The 27,711-nt window shown below is 34.7% G+C and overlaps 1 protein-coding gene across 2 annotated transcripts; it reads right to left on the bottom strand.

Moving 5' to 3' along the window:
• On the bottom strand, window positions 1–27,382 carry LOC115456463 (homeobox protein GHOX-7). Of its 2 annotated transcripts, XM_030185551.2 has the most exons (6): window positions 27,095–27,382; window positions 26,917–26,996; window positions 21,771–22,256; window positions 20,958–21,179; window positions 2,921–3,078; window positions 1–1,437 (listed from the first exon to the last, which is right to left on the bottom strand). In XM_030185551.2, the coding sequence occupies exons 3-6, from the start codon at window positions 22,243–22,245 to the stop codon at window positions 1,105–1,107; spliced, it is 1,188 nt and encodes a 395-aa protein (XP_030041411.1). In that variant the 5' UTR covers window positions 22,246–22,256; window positions 26,917–26,996; window positions 27,095–27,382; the 3' UTR covers window positions 1–1,104. The 2 variants fall into 2 exon arrangements, with proteins under 2 accessions (XP_030041411.1, XP_030041409.1); XM_030185549.2 differs by lacking the exons at window positions 26,917–26,996; window positions 27,095–27,382 and adding an exon at window positions 25,574–26,049.
• Between the last annotated feature and the right edge of the window lie 329 nt (window positions 27,383–27,711).

Raw genomic sequence — 27,711 nt, forward strand, 5'->3', positions numbered from 1 at the left:
AACATTAATTTAAAATTATATTATCTATAAATTTAAGAAAAATTTAATATGATCCGTAGTTTTCATTTGGTACAATTTTTAGTCATATGATGTTAAAAAAGTAACACCACTATATTATTACAGTGTAAAGAATTACAGCCTCTATGTTATAATCAAATTAAAGCGCCTTGGCAGTACGCAATCTCCTTTTTAATATTCAATATTTTAAGGTTTATCAAACCTTTTTAGACTTATAATAAAAACGATACAGCCAATAACAACAAATTGTAATTGGAATGTTGACAGTATCAATAATTACAAATATTATGCTGTAAATAAAACTGTATCCAGTGAGCTTTGCCAGTGAGTCTCTACCATCAACCATGAAGTAGGTAAGTATTACGTACAACCTCTGTCAGTTAATATTTTATTAAAAGATAAATATAATAACCTAAGCAAACTAATAAGTAAAATCATGTTCTACTTTTGTTCGGGTTTGGTGATGCTTGGCAAATTTATGAAAATTGCCACGACCCCAACTAAGTTAGAGACAAAATAATTTTTAACTTATATGTAATCTGTGATGAAGTGTTGTGAGAATACTGTAGACAAACGATTTCTTGCGGTAAGACAGGAGTATAACTTTGTGGTCTAATTTATTAAGATAGCAACATTTGTGACGATACTTCTGATTTTATTATATTAAATATAAATTAATCCTATACATATAATTAAAGGACTAGTTTCCATTCGTGTACTCAACCTGTTGCGTATATACAAAAGAACTATAAATTATAGACAGATGGTCCATAATAGAAATAATGCTTATATGTTATATTGTTACTTATTAGGTATATTAACGGTTACCTGTCACTATTAACAACGATAAAAATAAATGTGATTTTGCATCGATGCTTTTGGTAATAATTCAGGTCTTGGATTAAGCAAACAAAATGCGAGAATAGAAAAAATATATATGTATAGTAATGAAATAAAAGTATTATACAGTTCATAATAAAGAAGAGAAACAAAATACTGACGTCTTTTATTCGAGTACACGAACTACAATTAAATCTACGTAGTATACAATGCGTGAACGTAAAAATAAACGGAAAACATCTGATTTCATACCACGTACGGCCTAAACATATCCATGTTTGGCCTTCCGCCATCTTGCGACATAACAACCAATCCGCGTCTATTGTTTTCCAAATTTGAATTAAAGTTAGCGGCGGCTATCGCCCTCTCTCTTTCAAGCGCTATGATTCTGTCCCTATCTAGAAGAGGGGCTTGTTTGACAGATGTCAAGTCTGCGGGTAGCTGAGGTTTCTCGGCTTCAGGAGGGGGAAGGTCTTTAGGTTTATGTTTGTCGTCCTGCGATGGTTCCTTCTTCGAGTCTTGTTGTGCTTTTTTTGACCGTTTCCATTTCATTCTTCTGTTTTGGAACCATATTTTCACCTGTGAACAATATTTTGATAATTATTGTGTCCATTAATTATGTTTCTAAATACATACATACATACATACATACATAACATCACGCATTTTATCCCCGAAGGGGTATGCAGAGGCGCAACTAGGGCACCCACTTTTCGCCAAGTATGTTCCGTCCCATGATGTGATAGGGGGCGAGCCTATCGCCATATCGGGCACAAATTCCAGACTCCGGGCTGATACTGAGCAGAAAAACCCAAATATCACTTTGCCCGACCCGGGATTCGAACCCAGGACCTCAGAGCGCTATTGTACCGGACGTGCAATACAACTACGCCACCGAGGCATGTTTCTAAATATCATTAGTAATTGTATTACTTTACTTAACACTATATCTTTCTAACAATTTTGAAAAATATTATACTCGTTATGAGATTGTGCTTGATATTATTTATGTATGTATTTAGAAATTATTTTTATTACCAATGGCTTTTTTTTCTAATTTACTATTTTCTATCACTTTGATTTAATAACGGTGTTATACTTTGTTGTCATCAGGAAAAGTTTTATAATGCGTGCTTCCTCTAGATACACCTGAGAATTTAGTATAACCTGCACGATATATAATATGTCATTAATATATGACTACATAATGCTACGTGACCTGATATGTCTAAAGTTCAAAGTCCATAAAACACTCCACCCAAAAAATAATGTATAACAAAGGTAAGAGGCCCTATTAATCTTGGTCTCGCAAACGCCGCGATAACATTTACGGCTCTAATCTCGGGCCCTTACATCTGTTACTCAAATCCTGCATCGCTCAAACTGACAGCTGCGCGCCGCAAGTGTCAACCTTTTTGGTTCACGATATACATACGAGTTGTGAAATGTTCAAATTTTACAATGTTTGCTTAATAAGGAGTATTTATGTAAAACAAAGTAGCTTTATTTGTGTTTCTGCCAGTGAATTCAACTCTACCATAATAAAATTAAAGTTCATTACACTTTAGTCGATTTTAAAATTGTTTTGACATTTACATTTATCCTAAATTTTTGCATTTGAACGTTGTAACATCGTCAAATGTTCAATGGAATACCATCGTAGTTTTATTGCCGGTACACTGCTGAGTATCGTACAAACGTAGGTATTTATTAATAACTAGGGGTTGTTTGCGGTTTGGCCCGCGTGAAGAGCCTTTGTCGCTACAAAAGTTCTTAAAACGAAAAAGCGATTCATGGCGCCACGAGCAGGATGCCAGTGCCATCTATTTAAAAAAAAATACTGTGGTAAAAAGTTGGCTATGCATTAATTTAGTACACGATCTACTCGTGTGCCAAATTTCCTTTAAATCCGTTCAACCCTTTCCGCATATGCTTCGAACAAACATCCAAGTGTCCAAACATTCGAACATTTTCGGTATCTTTCGCATTTATAATATTAGTAATATAAGGTAATTAACCTTTTTATTGTTATGTAGTATAATTTTTTTTTTATTTCCTTTACCTGTGTTTCAGTCAGCATCAAACTGGTCGCGACTTCGAATCTTTTCGGTCTTGACAGGTACTTGTTCATCCGGAACTGTTTCTCCAGCTCCAGGAGTTGTTGAGAGGTGAAGGCGGTGCGCGGGCGACGCGTCTTACCGAGGAGAGCGTGCGGGGCACCTGTGGAACAAATTTGATTTTAGTACACACACTTAGTACAAATTTTGCATTTGTTGTTGATGCAAAGTTTGAGGAATTATCGTTAGTATTATGCATTTAGATCGGCTATAAGGAGTATCTATGAAAACGCGTAGTATTAATTGTAGATTTTTATGAGCGGTCGTAACTTTCACGGAAGTGGTCCCATATGTTCTAGCCACTTTTCTTTATTAAACAAGTGAAATAATAATATTATAGATAGAGGTAGAATTTATTTCACATAATCTGCGCTACTCCCCCAAATGTCAATGTAATTTATAACTTTAGTTCTTTCCGAACCGTGATCTTCCTTATCTTTGCAACGCGTGGGACGTTGCTCTACTTTACATGATTATACCTATGGCAAAATGATGATAGGCGATTTGATTTTTGTATTGATTTTTTTATAAAGTGAACTATGGACCATTGTTTTTTAAAATGGGTCATCAGCTGCTTTACTTAAGTGCGGATTTTATGTAATACAATGAATACATACAGAATAGAGTATTCTTCTTGTAGATGGTTTTAGCAAATATGTAAATATATCTATATATAAATTTTAAAGATACCTAAGTCATTATTACAACGTGCAAATAATTTATCTACTACGTACCAAGCGAAATACTTTTTCCAACTGACTTATTAGTTAGTATTTTCAGAACCAACGTAACTACGAAGTGTTTCTAAAATATATCTTTAAGTTTTTTTCTTTAAATGTGATAAGTAGAGCAACACTCTTAACACATCGACCGAAAGACAAACGGCCTCGCCCGCGGAATACAAGCAGCCGGTAATAGAAATCTTTATATATAGGTATTGCGTCGGTTTGTTTATTGCCTCTATTGATTTAATCACGACTTTCCCGATTTCTACGCAAGGAAGTTATATAATAATACAAAAACATCGCCGAATGGTAACATTATGAAGTATGTTATGTATCATCATATTATATCAGCTCTGTATTATATACTGTCCCACTGCTTGGCACGGGCCTCCTGTACAACTGAGAGGGATTAGGCCTTAGTCCACCACGCTGGCCTAGTGTGGATTGGTAGACTTCACATACCCTCAAAATTCCTATTGGGAATTTCTCAGGTATGCAGGTTTCCTCACGATGTTTTTCTTTCACCGTTAAAGCAAGCGATAATTCACAAAGAATACATACATAGAAAAGTTTAGAAATTTTAGAAAAGTTAGAGGTGTGGGTGTGATATGACCATAGCTATATCGTTGCTGTGCTTAGCGTGAATCATTTTAAACCATTTATTACGTTTATTAATATGGTGTAACTATTAATAATGCCCGGTAAGTAAGTATTAATAATTTTCAATTAATTATTTACCGTAACATCATGTTTGTGTATCTAGGAGCCGTGTGTATGGGTAGTAGCCACAAGAGTTGTTATATAACTTCACAATCATATGTACCGTCGATTTGGTAAATAAAAATTAGTGGTGGGCAATGACTTTTATGATTTCGTAGTATGTAAATGCTTATATTGAAAGATTTACAGTAAGCGCAAACTGCCTTGTATCTATTGTGGTTATAAAGATAGACTTTACTGCTCTACATGCTATCGGGTATGTATGTATAACGAAGCTTGGTTTAGCTATTCAAGTTTAGGCTTAATAATTATACTTTTTATCGTCACCGTCATCAAAATCAACTAGGAGGATTTTAAATATAAGTTTATAGGATACACTTATCATACAAATGAGCTCGTAAAAAATATAACACAAGGAATAAGGACACTTACATCCCGCCGTTTCGAATCCTGACTCATTTAAAAATAATTTAAAAATGCATTAAGTTGCGCGCGCGGTCGCTGGCCAAATAAATCGTGCTCAAGGGCCTGTGTGGTGAATCAACAGCGCTTGTTGACCAGACGTGACGTCGCGTGGGACCCACAGGATGTTTGCTCGTAAGCATAGTTGTAATGATGTGTACTCGGTGCTGGCCAGTTGTTCAACCCTAGTGTTCTAATGCTTTGAGTTGCTTGACTATAATAATTAGAAAACAATGTGTGGCGTATAGTTAAGAACTATTAAATATTTTGAAGAATGGAAATGCTTTTGAATTTGAAGACTGTAATTATAACGTAGTTTTGATTTCTCTATCGGCGTGTTTGCTCGGATTAAAAAATACATGGATATCTGCTCTAATTAGAACTTCCTTCTAGTTGTAGGACTAACCAGTCGAAAATATTTATAATTGCGTATTATTTAAACATGTATCATATAATTCTTGGTATACTTGTCTGCACCCAGACCTATGTCGGCAGCTAATATATACTTTATGCTGCATTAACGAAATTTGCAAAATTAAACATTAACTTTAAACCCGCCTAGTGTGTATAGTACATGAGGTACGCGGTTGCGGAGGTTTATTATATGCGTATGAAATCACACAGCACAGTTTTTGTCCGTATCAGCTCTTACTTAATTCGTCCATTATACATATTTGAGTTAAACAAACTGACAAATCAACGATGCTGGGGTGTCGAGCTGTCACAGTGACGTTTTGCGGTGTCAAAAATTGACAGATGTTTGGTGTTGGGCGTTATCGGTTTGTGCAAACATTGGCCAAATGTCGCAACTAATAGTGACTATTGATAATTATGCCGATAATTGGACAAGTGGCGCGCGTCGGCGCTTTTTGTTGTTTAGATTGTGTTAATACACGATGTGTTAGATTGTTTTATTGGGAAGTTTTTGTCATTATGCAAATTAGGTGAAGTGCAATTAGTTTATATGGATTTCAGACAAAAAATATAATGTTGTGTGGGAATATGTTTGAAAGTACTCGGGCATAGACGTCGTAATTTATTTATTCAAACAAAGTAAAATTATAGTTGCGTTCATAATTTTAAGAATAAAAAATGGATATTTATAGATCCCAATAAAATGATCTTTTGACTACAACCACACCGTTTATAAAATTTTGATTCAACAAATAGTATTCATGAAATTAAAACTAATCATAAAATATTTCTTTCGGTTTAACACAAAATAATTAATTCATTGAATGGCACATTGACTACACCTAGAGCATTTAACGAAACGCCAAATCCCTCAGAGACTTAGCTGACATAATGGGATCAGCGTGAAACCAAATTAAAGGACATGCTTAACAAATGTGCCATCAACACCCCAGTGATCGAGGGATGATCGCCCCGCCAGCCTGTTTGTAGTAATAAAAATAAATTATATTAATGTGTTATTTAAATGCGCGTTTCACGGTATTTATTTTTGTTGCTTATTAGTATGAATTTTACGCCACCAACTGGCGCTTAATACAATCCAAATTTGTTTACTAATTCCTTTTAATAGTAATATCTTTAAAAATTTAATGTTACCCACCTACTTTACCTACCTTAAGACACCTTTCATGCATAGAAATTTATATCAGTATAACTGAGTACAATTGAAAATATAAATATGAAGCTATAACTCAGTATATAACGCTGATGGTGCTGTGGGGAGGGCAGTAAATGAGATTATGTTGATTGTCGACATCTTGCGACCAACGGAGCGGCGTAATCTCATTGTTACAGTGTCTAAATATTCCTATGTTTGCACACGTGTATTTAAAAAATTACAAAACGTTTACTTATAACATTTAAAAGTATAAAATAAAATTTACATTTAGGTACTATAATTTGATTTTTATATTAGTCTGTTTTAAGAGTCAAATTTTTGCTCATTATCTATATATAAAAATGAATCCCTATTTCCCTTGATCACGCCATCACGCGTGAACGGCTGGACCGATTTCACTATTTTTTTTTGTTGTGTTTGTTATTGTCAGGCGAAGGTTCTTATGAAAAAAAAAAACAAAAAGTTGCGCGGAAAATTAGAAAATTTAAGAAAACTTAACGAAAATATTAATTTTATATAACTGTCAATTGTTTGAAATGACTGTCAACGATTGACAGAATGTGCGCTGCAAAATCATAGTTAAGACGGGACAACGTCTGTCGGATCAACTAGTACTTAACATTTTAAACACATAGGCAAGCGTCGCGTAAATTGATTTTTTTTACTGCTATCCACATGTTTAAACATTCTTAACGGATTTAGAACTTTTATATCCAGATACCTAAAATACAGTGTCGTCAGTATTAATGTAATTTATATTTTAATTCCTATGCAATCGTAAATGTATCTAATCAGAAAAATATCAGATTGATCCAGAAAACTAAATTTTAAAGTCGGGATTAACGATGAGTTAAATCGTAACGTTGCTTATTAGGGTGTATTTGTTTACATAAACAAATTAGCGAACAATAAAACTAATTGCCTGTCCCCTCCTAAAATATAACAATGCCACCCTACGGTTAAAGCAAGGGAAAATGGAACCTACGTCCATTTATTGACTTTTTCGCTTAACCACCAGCCATTGGGGTGACAAGTGTAAATGTTAGGGTGCATTTCGAATATAGTTTTAGTCAAATTACTATATTTTATTGCTAAATTGCTTACTTTAATTAGATTGGATTGATAGTTTTTAGGCCGTAAAGTGGAATTTTTAGATTCGAATTGTGAGGCGAGGAATTTTTGCGTGTGTGTTTTAAATATTTTCATAACTAATTTTGGTTTCACCTCTGAAATTTTTGCAGTGCGTTTTGGTAAGTTTTTGTTAATATTGGTTAGAAATAATACTAAACTGCTAGATAACCTGGGAACTGCTTTCAGTGTACAAACGGTTTGATTAAATTGTACCAACTTAAACACAAAGGTTCCGGTACGTGAATAAAAACATGTCAAGTCGCCCTATAGAATGGCAAACAACATAACATTTTTTTTAAGTATACTGCAGAACGTGCATGACAAGATTTGTGATTTTGCCTAAGTTACTCTAAAAGAATTTGGTATCCAGTTGTATTTCACTTCTTTTATAACCAAAACCGTTATCCGCATATATTATATAATTTATTTTTGTTTATATAGTATCGGTACTATATTTTCACAATAATATTTTTAGGCATCTAACATATAATATTGATATGGACAAAATAAAATGCAATAATTTATTTGAACCTGTAGAATGTTATACATTATTTAGATTCCGTCAATATTAACTCTACCACCACTTACCAGTTAGGAAAGCAGTTCTCACCCAAAAAGAAGAAAAAAAGAAACTCCGGCGTTGTCTTCAGATTTGTCCTGATAAAAATCAGCTGGCCTTTTAAAACATTAAACCGTCTAGATAGGGCACATGTCAAAAACGCGCCCTTACGCCTATATCGAACCGGAACATTCGAAAATGAGACCGTATGCATTTGCCGTACTTATCAGCGTCCGAAGTACTAATTTACAGGAACTAACTATCAATAAAAGTTACAAACCGTAATCTGTCCAAGCGTATCAAAATGACCTTCAGGCTCGAATACATGGCTAACTGATTTGAAAATCAACCTCAATATATGTACCTATGTTATTTTATTTTCCTCTAACGCAGTCCGCGTGGAGCGCGCTTGCCAGATCGAAAAATCTAAATATCTAACATATCTATCATATCATCGTAGTATTTGTTGATTGAATAATTAAATTAGATTTTTCGCGAGTCGACGAATTTGAATCACTTCGTAGTATTGAGGAAAGATATAAAACTTTGAATTGATGATAGACTAGACATGGTTTAACTGAGTGTCAACAATCACCCAAACAGCTTAGTTCATCGTTTACTTGTTCATCTCCAACAGAAACCTATAGCTGGCCTATAATAAAGTAGCTTCCTGTTAGTGAAATGGTTTTCAGTATCGTCATGAGAACAATAGTTCTAGTAAAAAAATGCCGGCAATTTTAAAAAAATACCTACACCTCAAAACTCGCGTATAAAACTAACATACAAAATTATTAAAAATTAAATCGTTGACCTGGATTTAATTTTATAATATTACACGCGTCGGGAAAATCGGAGTGCTCTTCCCTTGTAAATAAGATTGGATCTTTTAAAGCATTTTTATTGTATTAGAACATGACGATAAGTGGTATATCGAGAGATATTCTTATTAGTCTAGTCATCAAATGAAATGTCGGGAGAATCCAGACGAATTTCGGCCATTTGGCAACCCTACGCGCACTTCAACCGCTAGATATGGAAGATGGGCTCAATGGACTTGTTTCCAGAGCCGTAATAAATAAATAAAAAAATTAACCGATACTTAATACTTGAATGAATCATGCGAATAAAACAACCAATGGTGGCGTTTACCAATAGGAAACAAAAATAATGCAAATACACATTTTTTCTAAATGAAACAATAACTGAACTTACTTATACTATTTCTACATCGGGATACGCATGATACATATACAAAACTAACAAGATAAATCATAAAACAATCGAGTTATAACATAAAACGCTGAATCGCGGTATTGAAATTTTACTCGCGAGCAACATATATAGGCGGCTGAGAAGTCAGTGTATTGGAGTTGATAATTTGTTACAAAAGCAAATTATTGTATTGATGTTGATTACCTTTGGGATACTGCATCTACTGACCCCTCGTCGCAAACTATCTCGCGACCAGTGATTCTGATGGTCACGGACGGCCTGCCTTATAAAATTTATAACCATCTGCTACGGGTTTGGCGTCCGTGACACGTCAGCGATCAAAGGTCGTAGGGAAGTTATTCTCGTGACCTGGGTTGGCAAGCCGCTCCTCAGAAGGCCTCTAGAGGGGGGAGAATTGGAGCGTGCGAAATGAGCCAGCTGTTTCCAGTCCTGTGTCGAGCGTCTAAACTCGACTAACAGGGCTGCAGCGATTGGGAGGTGTGGAGTCCCAGAGGCAGCGTCAATCACCGGGTATCTCCGGTGGCATTAAGTGACTTGAATCTGAGTTTCCAGATCTCTCAATAAATATAAACATAAATAATTTTTGAACTCTAGGAGAGCCAGGATTGAAATATATACACATTGATGGTTATAATATATTTATATATATTTGATATGTGATACGAATATATATGTGCGTAACTGGTATCTACTGTTTATAATACGTAATCTTTAAATATTTTGAACAAAAGTAAAGGTAATTTATTTGCGAAGTATTAATAGCTGGACAATAATGTTATCGCATTATATTGAGGAAATTACATTTTAACACATGTAAAAATATATTGTTCAGACTGTCGGTAGAAAAACATCCGATATATTAAAATTATATAGATACTAACAGTAGAAAATCTAGAAATATATGCTTTTATTTCGACTTAGTTTTATTGTTATAAATAAATAATATAAACCTCTCTATTACGCAGCATATTTTTTTTGCAAAAAAGATTTTTAAAGTTTTGTCATAAGTTAGGTGTTCCGTGCAAAATAAAAGTTTATGCAAAATTTTCACATCTCACGTCTTTATTTGTTTATAGCTTTTGCCCGCGGCTCCGCCCGCGTTATAAAGTTTTTTAGACTAAAGTTTTCCGTTATAAAAGTAGTAGTTTCCCGAGAGCCTATGTTCTTCCCAGGGTCTCAGACTGTCTACATACCAAATTTCATCTTAATACGTTGGGTAGTTTTTGAGTTTTACACATTCAGGAAGACAGATGCAGCGGGAGACTTTGTTTTATATGTTTTTTAGAACTTTTTAAGTGGAACAATCCCGTCCTACATCGTTGTTGCATAACTTTAACCGTTTACGCAGCGAAGGCAACGGAAGCTCTCAAAACTAATAATTTTCCCCGTTTTTGCCACATGTTTCATTACTGCTCCGCTCCTATTGGTCATAACGTGATGATATATAGCCTATAGCACTCCAGAAACAAGGGGCTATCCAACACAAAAATATTTTTTCAGTTCAAACCGGTAGTTTCTGAGATTAGCCATTACTGCTCCGCTCCTATTGGTCATAGCGTGATGATATATAGCCTATAGCGGTCCACAAATAAAGGGCTACCCAACACAAAACGAATTTTTCAGTTGAAACTGTTAGTTCCTGAGATTAGCCATTACTGCTCCGCTCCTATTGGTCATAGCGTGATGATATATAACTTTGAGCACTCCACAAATAAAGGACTATTCAACACAAAAAGATTTTTTCAGTTCGAATCGGTAGTTCCTGAAATTAGCCATTACTGCTCCACTCCTATTGGGTATAGCGTGATGATATATAGCCTATAGCACTCCACGAACAAAGGGTTATCCAACGCAAAAAGAATTTTTCAGTTTGGATCGGTAGTTCCTGAGATTAGCCATTACTGCTCCGCTCCTATTGGGTATAGCGTGATGATATATAGCCTATAGCACTTCACGAACCAAGTACTATCCAACGCAAAAAGAATTTTTCAGTTTGGACCGGTAGTTCCTGAGATTAGCCATTACTGCTCCGCTCCTATTGGGTATAGCGTGATGATATATAGCCTATAGCACTTCACGAACCAAGTACTATCCAACGCAAAAAGATTTTTTCAGTTTGGACTGGTAGTTCCTGAGATTAGCCATTACTGCTCCGCTCCTATTGGGTATAGCGTGATGATATATAGCCTATAGCACTCCACGAACAAAGGGCTATCCAATGCAAAAACAATTTTTCGGATTGGACCGGTAGTTCCTGAGATTATCGCGTTCAAACAAACAAACAAACAAACAAACAAACAAACTCTTCAGCTTTATATAATAGTACAGAAAAGTATAGATTTAAAATGCCCATAGTTATATAAGTACTTTTAATAGTTGTTTAGAAATAATAATAATTATTCGTATGTTTTGTTTTGACGTATCATAAGTGCAAATAAATAAAGTATTTTATTTTATTTATTTATTTATAATAGCTTTTGCTCGCGGCTCCGCCCGCGTTGTAAAGTTTTTCAGGCTAAAGTTTTCCATTATAAAAGTAGTAGTTTCCCGGGAGCCTATGTTCTTCCCAGGGTTTTAAACTGTCTCCATACCAAATTCATCTCAATACGTTGGGTAGTTTTTGAGTTTAAGACGTTCAGGCAGACGGATGCAGCGGGGGACTTTGTTTTATAATATATTTTTATAGAACTTTTTAAGAGGAACAATCCCGTCATACATCATTGTTGCATAACTTTAACCGTTTACGCAGCGCATGCAACGGAAGCTCTCAAAACTAATAAATTGTCCCCGTATTTGCAACATGTTTCATTACTGCTCCGCTCCTATTGTTCATAGCGTGATGATATACAGCCTATAGCACCCGACAAATAAAGGGCTATCCAACGCAAAAAGAATTTTTCAGTTTGGACCGGTAGTTCCTGAGATCAGCCATTACTGCTCCGCTCCTATTGGGTATAGCGTGATGATATATAGCCTATAGCACTCCACGAACGAAGGGCTATCCAACACAAAAAGAATTTTTCAGTTCGAACCGGTAGTTCCTGAAATTATCCATTACTGCTCCACTCCTATTGGGTATAGCGTGATGATATATAGCCTATAGCACTCCACCAACAAAGGGCTATCCAACGAAAAATAATTTTTCAGTTTGGACCGGTAGTTCCTGAGATTAGCCATTACTGCCCTGCTCCTATTGGGTATAGCGTGATGATATATAGCCTATAGCACTCCACGAACAAAGGGCTATCCAACACAAAAATAATTTTTCAGTTTGGACCGGTAGTTCCTGAGATCAGCCATTACTGCTCCGCTCCTATTGGGTATAGCGTGATGATATATAGCCTATAGCACTCCACGAACGAAGGGCTATCCAACACAAAAAGAATTTTTCAGTTCGAACCGGTAGTTCCTGAAATTATCCATTACTGCTCCGCTCCTATTGGGTATAGCGTGATAATATATAGCCTATAGCACTCCACCAACAAAGGGCTATCCAACGCAAAAATATTTTTTCAGTTTGGACCGGTAGTTCCTGAGATTAGCCATTACTGCCCCGCTCCTATTGGGTATAGCGTGATGATATATAGCCTATAGCACTCCACGAACAAAGGGCTATCCAACGCAAAAAGAATTTTTCAGTTTGGACCGGTAGTTCCTGAGATTAGCCATTACTGCCCCGCTCCTATTGGGTATAGCGTGATGATATATAGCCTATAGCACTCCACGAACAAAGGGCTATCCAACGCAAAAAGAATTTTTCAGTTTGGACCGGTAGTTCCTGAGATTAGCGCGTTCAAACAAACAAACAAACAAACAAACAAACAAACAAACAAACAAACTCTTCAGCTTTATATAATAGTATAGAGTATAGATTTATAGACGGACACAGTCACGCCTTTAATTCCGAAAAGATAAGCAGAGACGTGACTAGTGCACCCACTTTCCTTCGAATGTAGTCCGTCCCATGATGTGACAAGAGGCGAGCCTATCGCCATATCTGGCACAAATTCCAGACTCTGATACTGAGTAGAAAAACGCTAAGTTACTTTGGCGGACCCGGGGAACGAAACCCACACCTCAGCATTGCAATTGTATCGTACTACAACTGCGGCACCGAGGGCGACGTATAGGGCATATACTGATATTATAGGGTATAATTTTTGTTTTTGATTGATTTTTGAATGACTACAAGCACTAAGTTGCTATGATGATGTAATGTTTCACCAGTAGCCGTCCAGTGATCGAAATTCGACCGTCAAACTTAATATGTTAGTAGTACATATTATACATTAGGTGTCGCTCGCGGCTTCATCTTTCCCATAGGAGCAAATTATCGGCATACAAAGTAGTGTATGTGTTTATCCAAAACATGGTCTATCCGAGTGCTAAATGTCATCCAAATGCGCTGAACCGTTTCTGAGTTTATTTTTAACAAACATCAAAACAGTTTCTCAAACTTTCGCAATTTATAATATTAGTAAGATAAAACAAGAAACTGTTACTAGTGGTAGGTCTCTCATATGTGAGAGTCCGCCTTGGTAGGTACCACAACAATGTCTATTTCTACCGCCATGCAGTAGTTTGTAGTCACTGTTGTGTTCATATTTGAAGAACATTGCAGTAAGATTAACTACTTGACATGTCTCAGGATGGCGAGCGCAGTGGAATACCGAACAATACTTTGTGATTCAAGGTGTTGGCTGGTGTTTCTACTGTTTATGAGTGGTCATATTGCTCACCATCAGGCGAATGGCAAGCTGGTGTCGTCATCCAATGTAATAAAAGAAAGAAAGATTTTTTCTGCTGCACTCTTCACCATATGAACGTTACATTATGCTAAATCTCATACTCCTCCGCGCGCGGAATTTGCTTAAAAAGGGGTAAAAAAATTTATCTTCACGTATTATATACTGTAAGATAAAATTACTGGGAGGTAGTGACACGGGCGTGAGTGATAACTATTTTATGACTAGAACACTATTCTAAAGTGCATCATACACAGCAGTATTAATGTAGAGGTATATTATGAAATAATATATTTGAATACATCTTAATACATAGTTCAATAAATATCGTGAGGAGACCACACATATAATGTATAATTTAAAATCGTCGTATCTTAAGATTCAGTCTGAACAGAACTGGCTCGATCTTAGTAACCTGGAAGTGTCAATCGTATAGCAATGGAATAAAGGGTAATACATTGCCTGCTGTGTTTGATACTTTAATTTAATTTTAAAGCTCTACATCCTGGGACGTAATGTATATATCAATATTCTTTATAATATATGACGTGTGATGCATCTAAGGCTGAGTACTGACAAGCCTGTCAGTAGACATAAGTAGGTATTTAAGTAGTAGGCATGGAAAAGTATTATCTGCGCATGTGTGAATAAGCCACGCCCACGCATAGAGTTAAAGAAAGGCATCTTGATACATTAACTGTAGATATCTAATTTTGTATAATTATTATTATCACTCGAGAGCTTTTCAAGACAATATTTTATTAGTTTTCCTGTTTTTCAGATTTAAATATAAAATATTTTTCATCGTGTTTGAAATCAATAATTAAACAGCATAATATTAATAATTAAGTCGTTTTAGAGGCGTCAGGTTAACTCGTAAACACGTCCGCGATTATAAGTGGAGTGATAATATTTTTAAATGGCAAAGTAAAAAAATATTTAATACTTAACTCGCAACTGAAAGGTAGGTAGGTTGAACACAGGAGAGCATGAACTTAATAACAAATTAATTGTTACATCAATTATAATTATTACTAATTTTATAAAGATAATATTTCTTTGCAAATCAAATCTGAAAATATATTTCAAACCAATATATTTATTTGCGTTAAACTAATTTAAAATATGATGTGTATTATGATGTTTTTGTATGTTTTGAGTAATCAGATTTATTGGTTTTATAAATGCTGCCGTTTGAGGATCCAACGTTAAATAGATTCTTTACTAAAAATCCACTACAGAATGTCCCTTTTCCGCTCACTTAGCTCGTTTGGTTATAGTGATGTTCGAGATAACTTATCGATAGCTTCAAAAACGCATTATATGAATTGTTTTCGACATGGTCTCATTGGTAGTAAGCTTACTAATCTTGAATAGGTAAATTGTTGAGTTTAATTTCTAATGTTAATATTGTCAGGGCTTTTTAAATTTTAGATAAAGTGTACCTAATTCGAATTGAGAACTTTTTTGAAGTTGTTATCTACATCCTTAATTTCATGTGTCCCCATGACCTCGTTTAGTTAGTGAGTTCTATCTTAAAATATTGTAATTAAATCAATCAGTAGCTTTAAATTAATTGGAGTATCGCAAGCTAGTACCTATTAAAATAAATTTGTTGACTGTTTTATGATTATAAAGCTTTTATAATTCCACACATATTTTTTTTGCAAAACAGAAAGTATCGACAAGAAACTATCGACACGGGTCGCCTCTACCGGCGCGTCCCTACACGTGGATCTAATTTGCTAAGGGCCTCGTAGACCCTTTGTTTGCGAGAACAAATTGCTGCCTGATAATTGGTTTAAATCCCTCACGGGAGCGCCTGCGTGGTGCCACTTGCAGCGGCCGACGCGACCCAAAAAAACGTTTGAATATTTTTATATGAATTATCTATTGACTACTTTATAATGAAGTACACATAGATTGGTTCAGAATTGGCTTTACAAAAGATTTCAGAAGATAATTAGTCATTAGATCGGTTTATTGAAATTGCAGAAGATTGTGATCAAATAGAGATATAATTCAGGAATTTAATGTAATATTGAGATACATCTTACGTATAATTATTAAACTATACTTACGGAAAAATATATATTTTAGAGTATTATTAATTACTACCAATCAAAATATTTCATTATTGTACGAGTAAACCTGATAATATTATTTATATTCAGCACCAGTAAGCATTCGGCATCATATATGGCCAATGCAATATTATAGCACTACTATTAAAGATTATCACCATTACCTCTGTTCATATTTTAATATTTCAATGAAAAATCCAATTTTACGATTATAAGTTTTCCATATTTTAATTGAATGTCAAGAAATGTCCTTCAAAAACGCTATCTAACCGCCTTACATATTTGAAAATATGTAGGAAGTGTGAATGGTGGCCCTAGAGTGAAGCCGCTCCATTCTCTCCCGCTGTAAGAGACATCGCAACTTTATCCGGGTAGAAAATTTAATTACCGCCTACGTTTGATTTTTAAATTGAGTTTTAGAGTGTGTTAAGATTTCTCTACTGATTATGTGAATTGGTACTTGTATATAATACTCCACATAAAATTAAGGGAGATTATTGAAATATAAAAAAAGTCAATTGAAAATTTTAATATAAAAAAGAGCTTGAATTATTTTATTAATAAACTAATTTATATACATAAATGTATAATAGTCTATTTGAACAATTTAGTTTAAAAATAGATGATGTTAGAAGCTCAGCCAGCGTAAGAGATTTTTTGTATAACACTAATTTCACTGTGTACTTTTACAAAACAAAATCCAGACAAAAGACCAGTTTAACTATCTCTGAGTAAATTTTACTTGTCATATATAAGTAAAACTAAATAAAAACGTCAGCCTCTAATTTATGCTCTTATTACTATTTGGTAATACAATGACTACTCTCTACTTTAGCAGTTTAATACGATATGTTGATTAAAATTTACTTGAAACTTTACAATAGAATTGTTATTCCAGTTTTCGGTTTCGGAGTTTTACTGGTGGTAGGACTCTCATATGTGAGAGACCGTCTGGGTTGGTACCACGTCAATATCTATTTCTACCGCAAGCAGCAGTGTGTAGTCACTATTGTGTTCTGGTTTGAAGCCTACCTTGTCCAGTAGTTACTGGATATATTAAGACATAACATCTCATGTCTGAGGATTAGGAGCGCAGTGGAATCAATACTTTGTAATTCAAGGTATTGGCTAGTGTTTCTACTGTTTATGGGCGGTCGTATTACCATCAGGCAAACGGCAAGCTCGTCTCGTCATTCATAGTAATAAAAAAAGAAACTGCTGAATCTTCATCTTTCATTTCATATTGTCCTCCGGTGCATTACATTCTAATAACTTTACAAACATTCATATCTATAATGTAAGTCCTAATTACTTATCTCAAATAGGGTGTGTAGCTCTAAATTTCAATCAAACACCAATATCAATTTGCAAGTATTAGAGAAATCATCCGCCCGATTGAGCCGCCACCCTGCCTATAAAAGGGCATATTTATGGTCTGTCAGGTACCTCTTGACATATGGGAGGATCATAAAATAGACCATTTGCCAACTAACGACCCTGCATTAGCTTTTACGCATACAATCAAAATTTGACATTTTTGCGAGGAGGGAGTGTCAAGCTGTGGTTTTTTATATAACTCGTACGTCCGCTCGGGGATTTTCGAGAAAGTTTGTGTTTAAGTGAAGTGGTTCGCATAATAAGCTTATTAAAGCAGGGCAGCCTGTGCAGTAGGTAGTGAAGCCGAGTAATGCGCACGTGATTTGCATGAAACGAATATATATCTATATGTATGTCTAAACTCCAAATCATAGATTTAGGGTTACTTAGTGGTTGGATATTTTCGGTATACGGGTTCTCGGTTTTCGGATTTGGATACGTGAATTTAACTTTATAGATAATTAAATAAGTAATAATAATTAGCAGTCATAATGCAGAAAGTAAAATATTTTTCCGGAATTTGTCGCGGTTTTTGTATATTTTAAATTTTGGGACATTGTCTAACATTCGCGTTAACATCAGAAATCATTAGTAATGGTAAAGAAAAACCCTTAGCCTTAAAATAACTAAATAATTCTACTATTGGACACTGGGAAGTGTTTTTAAATTTTCATAATCTTCGAATAATCAAATTTATCTATCATAAAACAGTGCTTATTTTAATGGAGCTTTGTTTATTAACTTGTAAATTATCTATATATATATAAAAATTAACCCATATTTCCCTTGGTTACGCCATCACGCGTGAACGGCTGGACCGATTTCATTTTTTTTTGTTGTGTTTTGTATTGTCACGAGAAGATTCTTATGAAAGTAAAAAATCTTAAAATTGCGCGGAAAATTTGAAAATTTAAGAGAATTTAACGAAAATAATAATTTTATATAACTGTCAATTGTTTGAAATAACTGTCAGCGATTGACAGAATGCGCGCTGCAAATTCATAGTTAAGACGGGACAACGTCTGTGGGGTCAACTAGTTTAACATATAATATAGAAAATGAAAAAACAGTGCTTATTTCAATCGTTGATAGATAGCATGGAAAAATATTTAATATAGTGTAAGTGTATTTGGTGCAACATAGATGCTGATGTAATAACTGCCTTTACAAAAATAACAAAATACCTAAAACGAAATACTTTTTGATGATGTATTAATATAAATGATTGATGTTATCGGGATTTGTTCAGTGCTCGCCTGACATCTCGTCTTATTTATCTGAAAAACGTTCAGATAAGATACCATTTGAGAAATTATGATTAATTTCCGTTGTATTTTCCTCAATTCGTTTTTTTATCTTGTGTTTCAATAAAATATATTTAAGATGTTTTTTATTGCTGTGTCGGTTGCCGTGATATCTGTTAGGTGAGATGTATTGTGGGTTGGTGTGGACTTAAACCGTCTAGTTTACGTTATCAATCGATTTTTGTATAAGAATTGGTAATGTGACGCGTCGATTGTAAGGCGATGCTATATCTCTATGACTCACATAATGTGGTGGGAGAGTACGTGAGATAAATTATTGCATTGTATGCACAATAGATCCTGGGCAACAACTACACTAATAATATAGCATCACGCCTTTCCCTTCTCAGAGGTAAGCTGAGATGTTGTTTAATTTAAAAGTTAAACGAATGTTTTATTATATCGTCACTAAATGAAGCATTGTTCCCTGTTAGGCCGTTTGGAAGTTTTATGAAACTTAATTTTACTGAATAATGAATAATTTCAATAAAAAAATGTTTTGTAAATTATTTAATAAAATAAAGTGTTACTTAATAATTTGTTTGTTAAATTCATTCAGTAAATAAAGTGTTGTAACTGTTTGTTTTGTAGGGTGAGCTGGTTAACCATTGAACACGAAAACTATCAATTTAACCGACCCGGGAAACGAACAAGAAACTTCAGCACGGCCGTCCCATTATGATGGGCAGTCAAATAATAAAATCACCGAAACTAAACTAAAAGCGGCATGTGCGTTAAACACGATTAGCCGTAACCGAACCCCTCGTCCCGCAACACTCTCGCAAATAAAATAATTCATAAACAGGAGGGTGGCAAGCCGAATTAGCCAATTACTGCACTAGATTTACACTCGTTTTCACTCGATATTATAAATGTATCAATATGTTACTTTTAAATAAACCCGTCGCTTAGTGGGCACTAGATTTGAACTTATTTTCACTCGATAATTAGCGTAAGTAAATGTATTAATATATTTATTATAAATTAGGTATTTTATTTAGTTTACGAGTACTATTAGTGAGATAGAACGTGCATTAGATTCGCTTATAGTTCAAGTTCAATGGTTCCATGCCTTGGATCGAATAATTCCGTAGCGAATTATTCGATTAGTAAGCAAAAATGTAGTCAAGTTTCATGACAAGCATATAATGAAATTACGTTAGTCGCTGTTATTTCTAACGAAATAATACAAAATGAAGTAATAAAGATGTCTCCTATTTCGATAAGACGTGGACTACGGTTATTTTATTTTTTTGTGACATCAGAAGGAAAGAAAAAAAGCTACATTTTGTATCCTTAACACTGGCTGAACGATAATGCTTATAAATGCTAAATTTATTATTCTATATTTAAAATGATTATGATCTCTATCGCCTCGTAGAAAAAAGTGCAGGCGATTTGTGACAGGGCGCACGCGGCCCGAGTAAACTACAGAGTGGATTATTTATTGTTCAGGGTAGGTGCCAACGAGGGTGCGGCAGGTGATCTTGTTGACACACATTTAGATCGGGGGTGGATCAATCAAAGGGTTGTTCACATTTGTAACTCGGTTATAGCGCGACACTTATGTTCAGGACATGGATTTCAGGTAGAAAATGCCTGTTTAAAATAGAAATAAAAAATGTGCTCCTTCATTTTTATACTTAGGAAATAGACCATTTAAACCATTTATTTCTCTACACACACATAAATACAACAAAAAAAGTATAAAAGAAAAAAAAACACACACACACAGTTAACAATACCAGGCACACAACTGATTGCTTGCATGATGTGTGGTAGAAGGGATACCAAATAACGGTCCGTGAAGCGAATATTTTGAAAAGTTCTGGTAAAATTATAATAAATGTTTTCTTTGTTATTAAAGCACCTATACATAAATCTTTAGCTTCTTGATACATTGATTGACGCGCGCACCAATCACGCATAATGAATGTCCCAATCGAACGCCTTGGATTTTTTATTTTGCGACTTAACAGACCTAAGAACGAATGTATCTTGTATAAACACCACCATATTCAGACACCAAATAAATTTATTAACAAACTTACCACCCAACTCTGGTATCCGATGGTAAAACATGCCGGTCCTGGCCAGCCACTCCAGTTGCATGTGGTGAAGGACCCGATCTCCGGGGTGGTGGAACGCGGACGGCATGGGGCCCCCGGGTGGCACCGACCCAGGTTGCAACTGAGGGTAGTTGAACAACGCCGCCGACTGCGCGGCTACTAGCGCTGGATTTTGCGGCAAGAGACCTGGTTTTGGTATTATTCCTGTAGAAGAAATGGATAATGTTATTTGTTGTAGTTTTTTTTCGATACTGATATTCTTCTTATAATCACATAAAAAGTGTCTATTTTATTTCATTGAATTTGTGGGATTGCGCTTATAATATTTACTGTCAGAGAAAGATAGACAAAGAACTACATTATGTCAGTCATGTAGAATTATTTTCGATAAGGCTTAAATAACAATAAGCGTCGACTGCCGTCGCGTAAAAATGTCCTTACGGACGATCATCAACTGATGGTACGAATGGGTGGTACGAATGGGTAGGTATTTACTCTTGGCACTCATAATCGTTAAGTATAGCTAATTACTAGGATAATGCAAATAACAAACAATAATCACATAAATAAACAACAAAAGTGCCTATTGTGTTTTATTGAATTGAATTCTGTCAGAGAAAGATCTGCAAAGAAATACTTAATTTGAGCCACGAGGAATTATTTTACGATAAAAACTACATAGTAATTCCTGGACTATTGATAAAACACGGCAGAGTAAATTACTCGTCTCAGTACTTGTGATATAAAATATAAATAGCTTTTTTTTCTTTGTCTATGAGAGAACTAGATACATACCCGGTCTATATCCCTCGTAGCTTTCATTACTGCCCTCGACTCCTGGCGATATGGGTGGGCTGTAGCTCTCCGACCGGTTGCCTTCCTCCGACACCGGGCTCGCGCTCCTCGGGCTGCTGTGACCAGACCTCGGGCTTCCCTCTATCCTGTCGTATTTATTTATAGTGTTCTGCTCTATTTGTGTATCGTAATTCTCCTGATACGTGTTCATATAACTTTTATTCTGTATTAACGATAAATACTTCTCATGTGTCAGTTCCTGATTGGTTTTCGGTTCTAGTTGTCTCGACAGTAACGCGTCGATGCAGAAGGATTTCTTTGCTTGGTTCAACACGGTTTTGTCTTCGTAGTACTTCATGTTTTTGGGTGAGCACGACCGACTGTGCTCGGGGTTGGAGTCCTGGTCGATCTCAAGGGGTTTGTCTTGGTCGTTCGAGTCCCTTCTGTACATCGTATGAAGGATTTGGGAGGACATGTTTACATTATCTGAAATAGGAAAAGAATTTAGTTTTTTTTCTGAGTGTCTATTTTATAACTTATTTGGTGAGTAAATACTTAAAACAAAAAAATATGTAAAAGTCACATTTTAATAAAACATAAAATGTATTATATTGGTTAAATTTATAGAATTGGAAATTTAATCCTAGTTTATATAATAAGCTTTTTTTCCAGAGTGAAAAAGCTTTTGTGCGATAAATATCTAATATTTAAATATTTTTCTAAAATAAAATGTAACCTATAGCACTCAGGAATACTGTAGCTTCTTATTAGTGAAAAAAAAAAATCAAAATCGGTTTAGTAGTCTCTAAGATTAACGCGTTCAAACAAACAAACTTTCAGCCTTATATATTAGTATACATTTATTTATCTTCGCTTCGTTATTAGTATATGTATTAACAAAAGTTACTTCTATTTTCTGCTCACATGATTCATCGCGAATCTTCTATGCCTATAAACTACTCCAAATTATTTTATGTTGCCATTTTACGCAAATAACTTCACCCGTTTGCTGGAACAGGTATTATTACCGTCAGTCGCAGTTTATCGCGGCGCGTGTCCGCCACGCGTCCGCCTAATTAAATTGATATAACGCACACTGTGCGCTCAGGTTTCATATAAATTGCGATATCGTTGGTTTAGTGTGGAACTGATTTTGACCCGACGTCCCAGTATTCCAATCATGTTTAGCGTAGTTGTGGGTTTTTTGAGAAATGTACGGGTAACGGAATTTGGATTGTGGTTGCGATAGTGTTTTATCTCTGGTTTCTCCTGGAATAATACATGTGCGACAAATAGAGCATGGTGCTTTCTTGAATAAAACCGCCTTATAACTCCTTTTTTGTCATTTTATTAATATGTTTCCCTAAATATCACACAACAATGTTTAAATAAATATTTTATTATAAGCAATACCGGTATGCTAATGTTACTTTTCTATTTACCAGTTCTTGAAATAAGTTGCTTAAACAAGCTACAATAAACTCACAAATAATGCCAAGATACATCGTTGTTGGCAGGTTGATGATTGACCCAGAATCTATCGACAGAGCGTCTCCAGATATCCTATCAATACGAGATATGACGTGGAGTAAATGGTCTTATTAAATATATTAAATGTTGTGTAAAGCGGAACAGACTATAATTGAACAAAAACGTATTGAAGATGGAAAATCCATCTTATTATTTTAGTAATTATGTAAGTTACGAAGGGTTTTACTCGGGACTGAGTGTTTTTTATAAAAGAAAGTATTATTTAAAAATTATAAATTTAAGCATACAGCATTCCTAATGATTATATTATCCTTAACAAATTGGTTTTAAAACATTATTGGTTTTTAGACAAACGAATTAACATTATTAGTTGTTCACATTACTTTGAACATTTATAAATATTTAGGCATGACGTACCATGCAATCAAAATAAAAACGGACTGGCATTGCAATAACTCTAAAACGTTATTAACCACCAACATTTATAAATCGGTAGAGTACATTACGTTATTCCGCATCAAGTAGAACCATATTTCAACGCAGGTTTCTATGTTGATCGAAACGCAACGATATTTTCCGGTCTTATCCACAACGAGCCAACGTTTCCCACTACATATCGACTGATAAGTGTTTATTAATTATAACTTTATTAACTTATTTATTGGATTTCATTGAATAATGCGTATCAAATTGAATGATAAGTGAACTGTGTAAATAAAGCTTATCGTTGATAATTTTTAACGAGTAATGGAGGAAGAGCGCGCCACGTTGCTCGGTCTATGGGAGGCCTATGTTCAGCAGTGGACTGTTCTAGGCTGATGAGATGAGATGAGCTGAATGGAGGAAGGTTTTGATTTTCATATCTATCGTTAGAGATGGTGGGCTTCTACTATTATAGGAAATGGGCTATTCCCACTGGCTTTACTTGACAGTTTACAAATTTTTCTTAGCGTAATTTGCAATCACTTTGCCATTTGACTATTTTTTGCATCGTCAAATAATACCGGAATAGATGCAAGAATGAGTACAAAAAGTAGTCCAATAATATCTAAAAGTTTCCTAAAATGAAGGTTCATACATAAAAAATTATTCCCATAAATTACAGGAAAAATTATGCGAAAATCAGTATGACCTTATACTGTTTAAAAACATAAAGCGATTATTAAAAGTGTATTTTTTACATATTATAAAATAAAGTCCGCCGCCGCGTCTGCGTAATTACGACAAACTTTAAAACTAATGAATGGATTTTCACCAGTAGACGGAGTTATTCATTATTCATGTTGGACACATCAGTAAAATCACACATAAGTATATGCTCTACTATCTATGCGAAACAGGGGCGAGTCGGTAATAGCTTATTGCAAATAAGTTCACATATTCAAAATTCCGTACATAATTATTATTTTCATGCTGGGACTTGTTGATTTGAATTTTTTTTTAACGTAAATTGCTACACAATATTAGCCTTTAGCTGAGCGATCTCTAAATTATAGCTGTATAACCTTTTTTTTTATCTTAAAGTTCTAAATCAGCTACAACCAATCCGTGATCCGCTGAGCTATTGTGAGTGACCCAACTTCAAATGTTATGTGAAGTCAACCTGTATCAACGTCGCAGATGAAAGGCCTAACTCCTCTCATAAGGAATGCCAATAGGCTATGACCATTTTTTGCAACCCTTATAATATTATTAATACAATTGCTCTTGATGACGTGTTACTAAATGATTTTGGTAATAGATCTGTCAGGGGAATAGTTAGTAAACATTTCATCACCTTTCACTCACTCTTCCCACTTTAATGTGAGGTTGACGCAATACATATTTTCAACCATATTGTAGATAGAAACGATTTGCCCTATTCGTTAAGACGTCTTGAGAAAATTTATTTATAAAAACCCACAGTAAGTATTACCTCACCGCGGAATCGATCCCAGCACCTCATGGTCTACAAACTGTATAGTGTATACACTGCCACTAAACCAAGAACTCAAGATAGATAATAATTAGAAAATATATAAAAAAGTTATTTATTATTCTGTGCTAAAGTGCTATGATTCTGTGATAGAACTTTCACCAGTCTTCTCAGCCTATCGGTATCGTTTTTTGTTTGCATCCTATTCAAATTTTGTTATTTAATTTGTTATCTGCCTATACCTTTTTAATATTTTTTGGTGCAAATTTGTTTATTCTGTTCGTAATTGGAAGGTGGTGTTTAGTATTTGTAATAAACATACATATTTTTTTTGAAATATCACTAATAATAGACTTTTAATTCCATAAAGAAATAAACTGCAATATTATAAACTCACCTTAAGTATAATCACTGGCTGAAACACACTCCACAGACAATCACTCACGACACTAACAAATCGAATGTCGAAATTCAAATTTCCGAAAATAGAATCGCGCGCGTAACCGCCCTAACGGTAGTTTTGTAACTGAATTATTTAAGGCTCGGCTATCACCAATTATCGTCCCATACTGCAATGTGTATGGGACAAAACGACTGGGCGGTACTCGTAAACCAGCTTATTTGGATCCCATCGGGTCTACATGCTCGACAGCAGCGGAGTTCATGTTGTTTCGGATTGTTTCTTGCTCCACCCTGAAGATATTTTGTCTTGCTCTAATATTGGCTATTTCGTTCGCACATATGGAGATTTGTACGTCACTTGTATTTTCTCTGCCGACCACAATGCTACTCGTGTTTGCACAGTAGTTGCTTATGGCTGGATTTAAATTATTTTTCCATTTAAAGTCGCTTTTTTCATTTTATTCTGTTAACAGTCGCAACTCGAAATATTTTTTTAGTTACATGGTTTTATATGAATTGTTTATATGTATGGCGAATTCGTACTGTCAACCTTATGATTTTTCAAGAGCTTGCGGTGACGATAAATTAATTAATTATTTTGCTTTCACTGCGGGAGGAGGTTTAACACAGATATAATATTCCTAGTTAATTGTTTTGCTTTAAGCTTTGAGTTTTCACTGAATTTAGATTTCATTCTGGAAAATTTCGCGTGTCATTTGTTTGTTTCTGCGTATTGATTTAAATCAGTTAAGATTCTAGGATGATACAAATAGATTCCTATATATTAAAGCTTTTTACAAATCTATCTGCAATAACATCATATACTTACGATATAAAATAACATGAAAATATACAGGACTATGGACTAATAATTATAATTACTCTACCCATATATTGTATATCTATAGAAAACCAAGAATAAATAAAATCTAACATATATGAGTACTAACATGAATTAGTTAATTATAAGTATTATTTTTTTTATATTTTACTTATGGCAACATGTTTTATCTTAATTTGAGGAATTGGCTAGGGAACGTGACATTGGAAGTTCTTCCATCGGGGTTATTATTTAGTCCTTGAAATCTAATTCCTATATGAATATATAAATTATTTTCTTAAGGTGCACAGCATAACACGTCTTGCTATTGGCACTGTTCGATGTACCTATATAAATGTAGTTTTATATTTCAATATACATTAACTGCTAAAAGTACTTTTACGACTGAATAATAAAATTTTGACATGTATCTGAGGTCCCAGTCATGATTGGAAATACAAAATTCTTTATTTACTCTTAAATACATTAATCACAAGTTTCAAGTATTGATTACATACCTATTTAAATTATTAGTTGCTTGATCGAGGTGTTTAAAATTGCTGCCACGTCGACGCGGAGGAAGCAAGTGGATTATCTTCTAAACACCAACAACGACGTTGAAAGTATAATTGAAAAAGATAATCGTTTATTAAGGAAACAAACTCTTTTTTTTATAAAGCTACTTATATAACATACCTATCAGGAGTCACGGCTCATTAGTTCTTATCTTGGTACCTGTATTACATAGAAGTATCACGCCATGTTCATTTTGCTCAGTGGCGGTGATTTCTTTGTTTCTAGTAGAACCTATGATCCGTAGTTGGTTCTCATTTTGGCCTTCTAATAGTTGTTATTATTTATGGTATACTAATTATCAAAGAATTTAGTTAGGAGCTATGTTGACATAACTTTTTTGCAACACGTCTTAAATTTTAAAAAATACCGCACACCACGCTAAGTAAACAAAAAAATCTAAATCGCCTAACTCTGCATTACAATCAATGGAACACGACATAAAAGTGTAACATATTAAATCTCAAGGAAATGAACGTTATAGAGAGAGATAGAGGTTTTTTCTACTTGCCATTGTTTTACAGGGCGGAGCGACTACTGCGCGCCAATAGTGGCTTGCGCGAGTAGGATAGAGATAGTATGGGCTACTGCCGCTTGTCTGGCCACTTGCCCGCCGCGCTGTCACCACGCGTGTATGCTCACCCTTAATTACGTATAATGCTATCGAATTAAGACGTCTTGAGATTTGTATGGGCTGTTAGCGTTACGATGTATCATTTAATTGTTAATTTTGTATCGTA

The sequence above is a fragment of the Manduca sexta genome, chromosome 18 (genome assembly GCF_014839805.1).
Source record: "Manduca sexta isolate Smith_Timp_Sample1 chromosome 18, JHU_Msex_v1.0, whole genome shotgun sequence".
NCBI lineage: Eukaryota > Metazoa > Arthropoda > Insecta > Lepidoptera > Sphingidae > Manduca > Manduca sexta.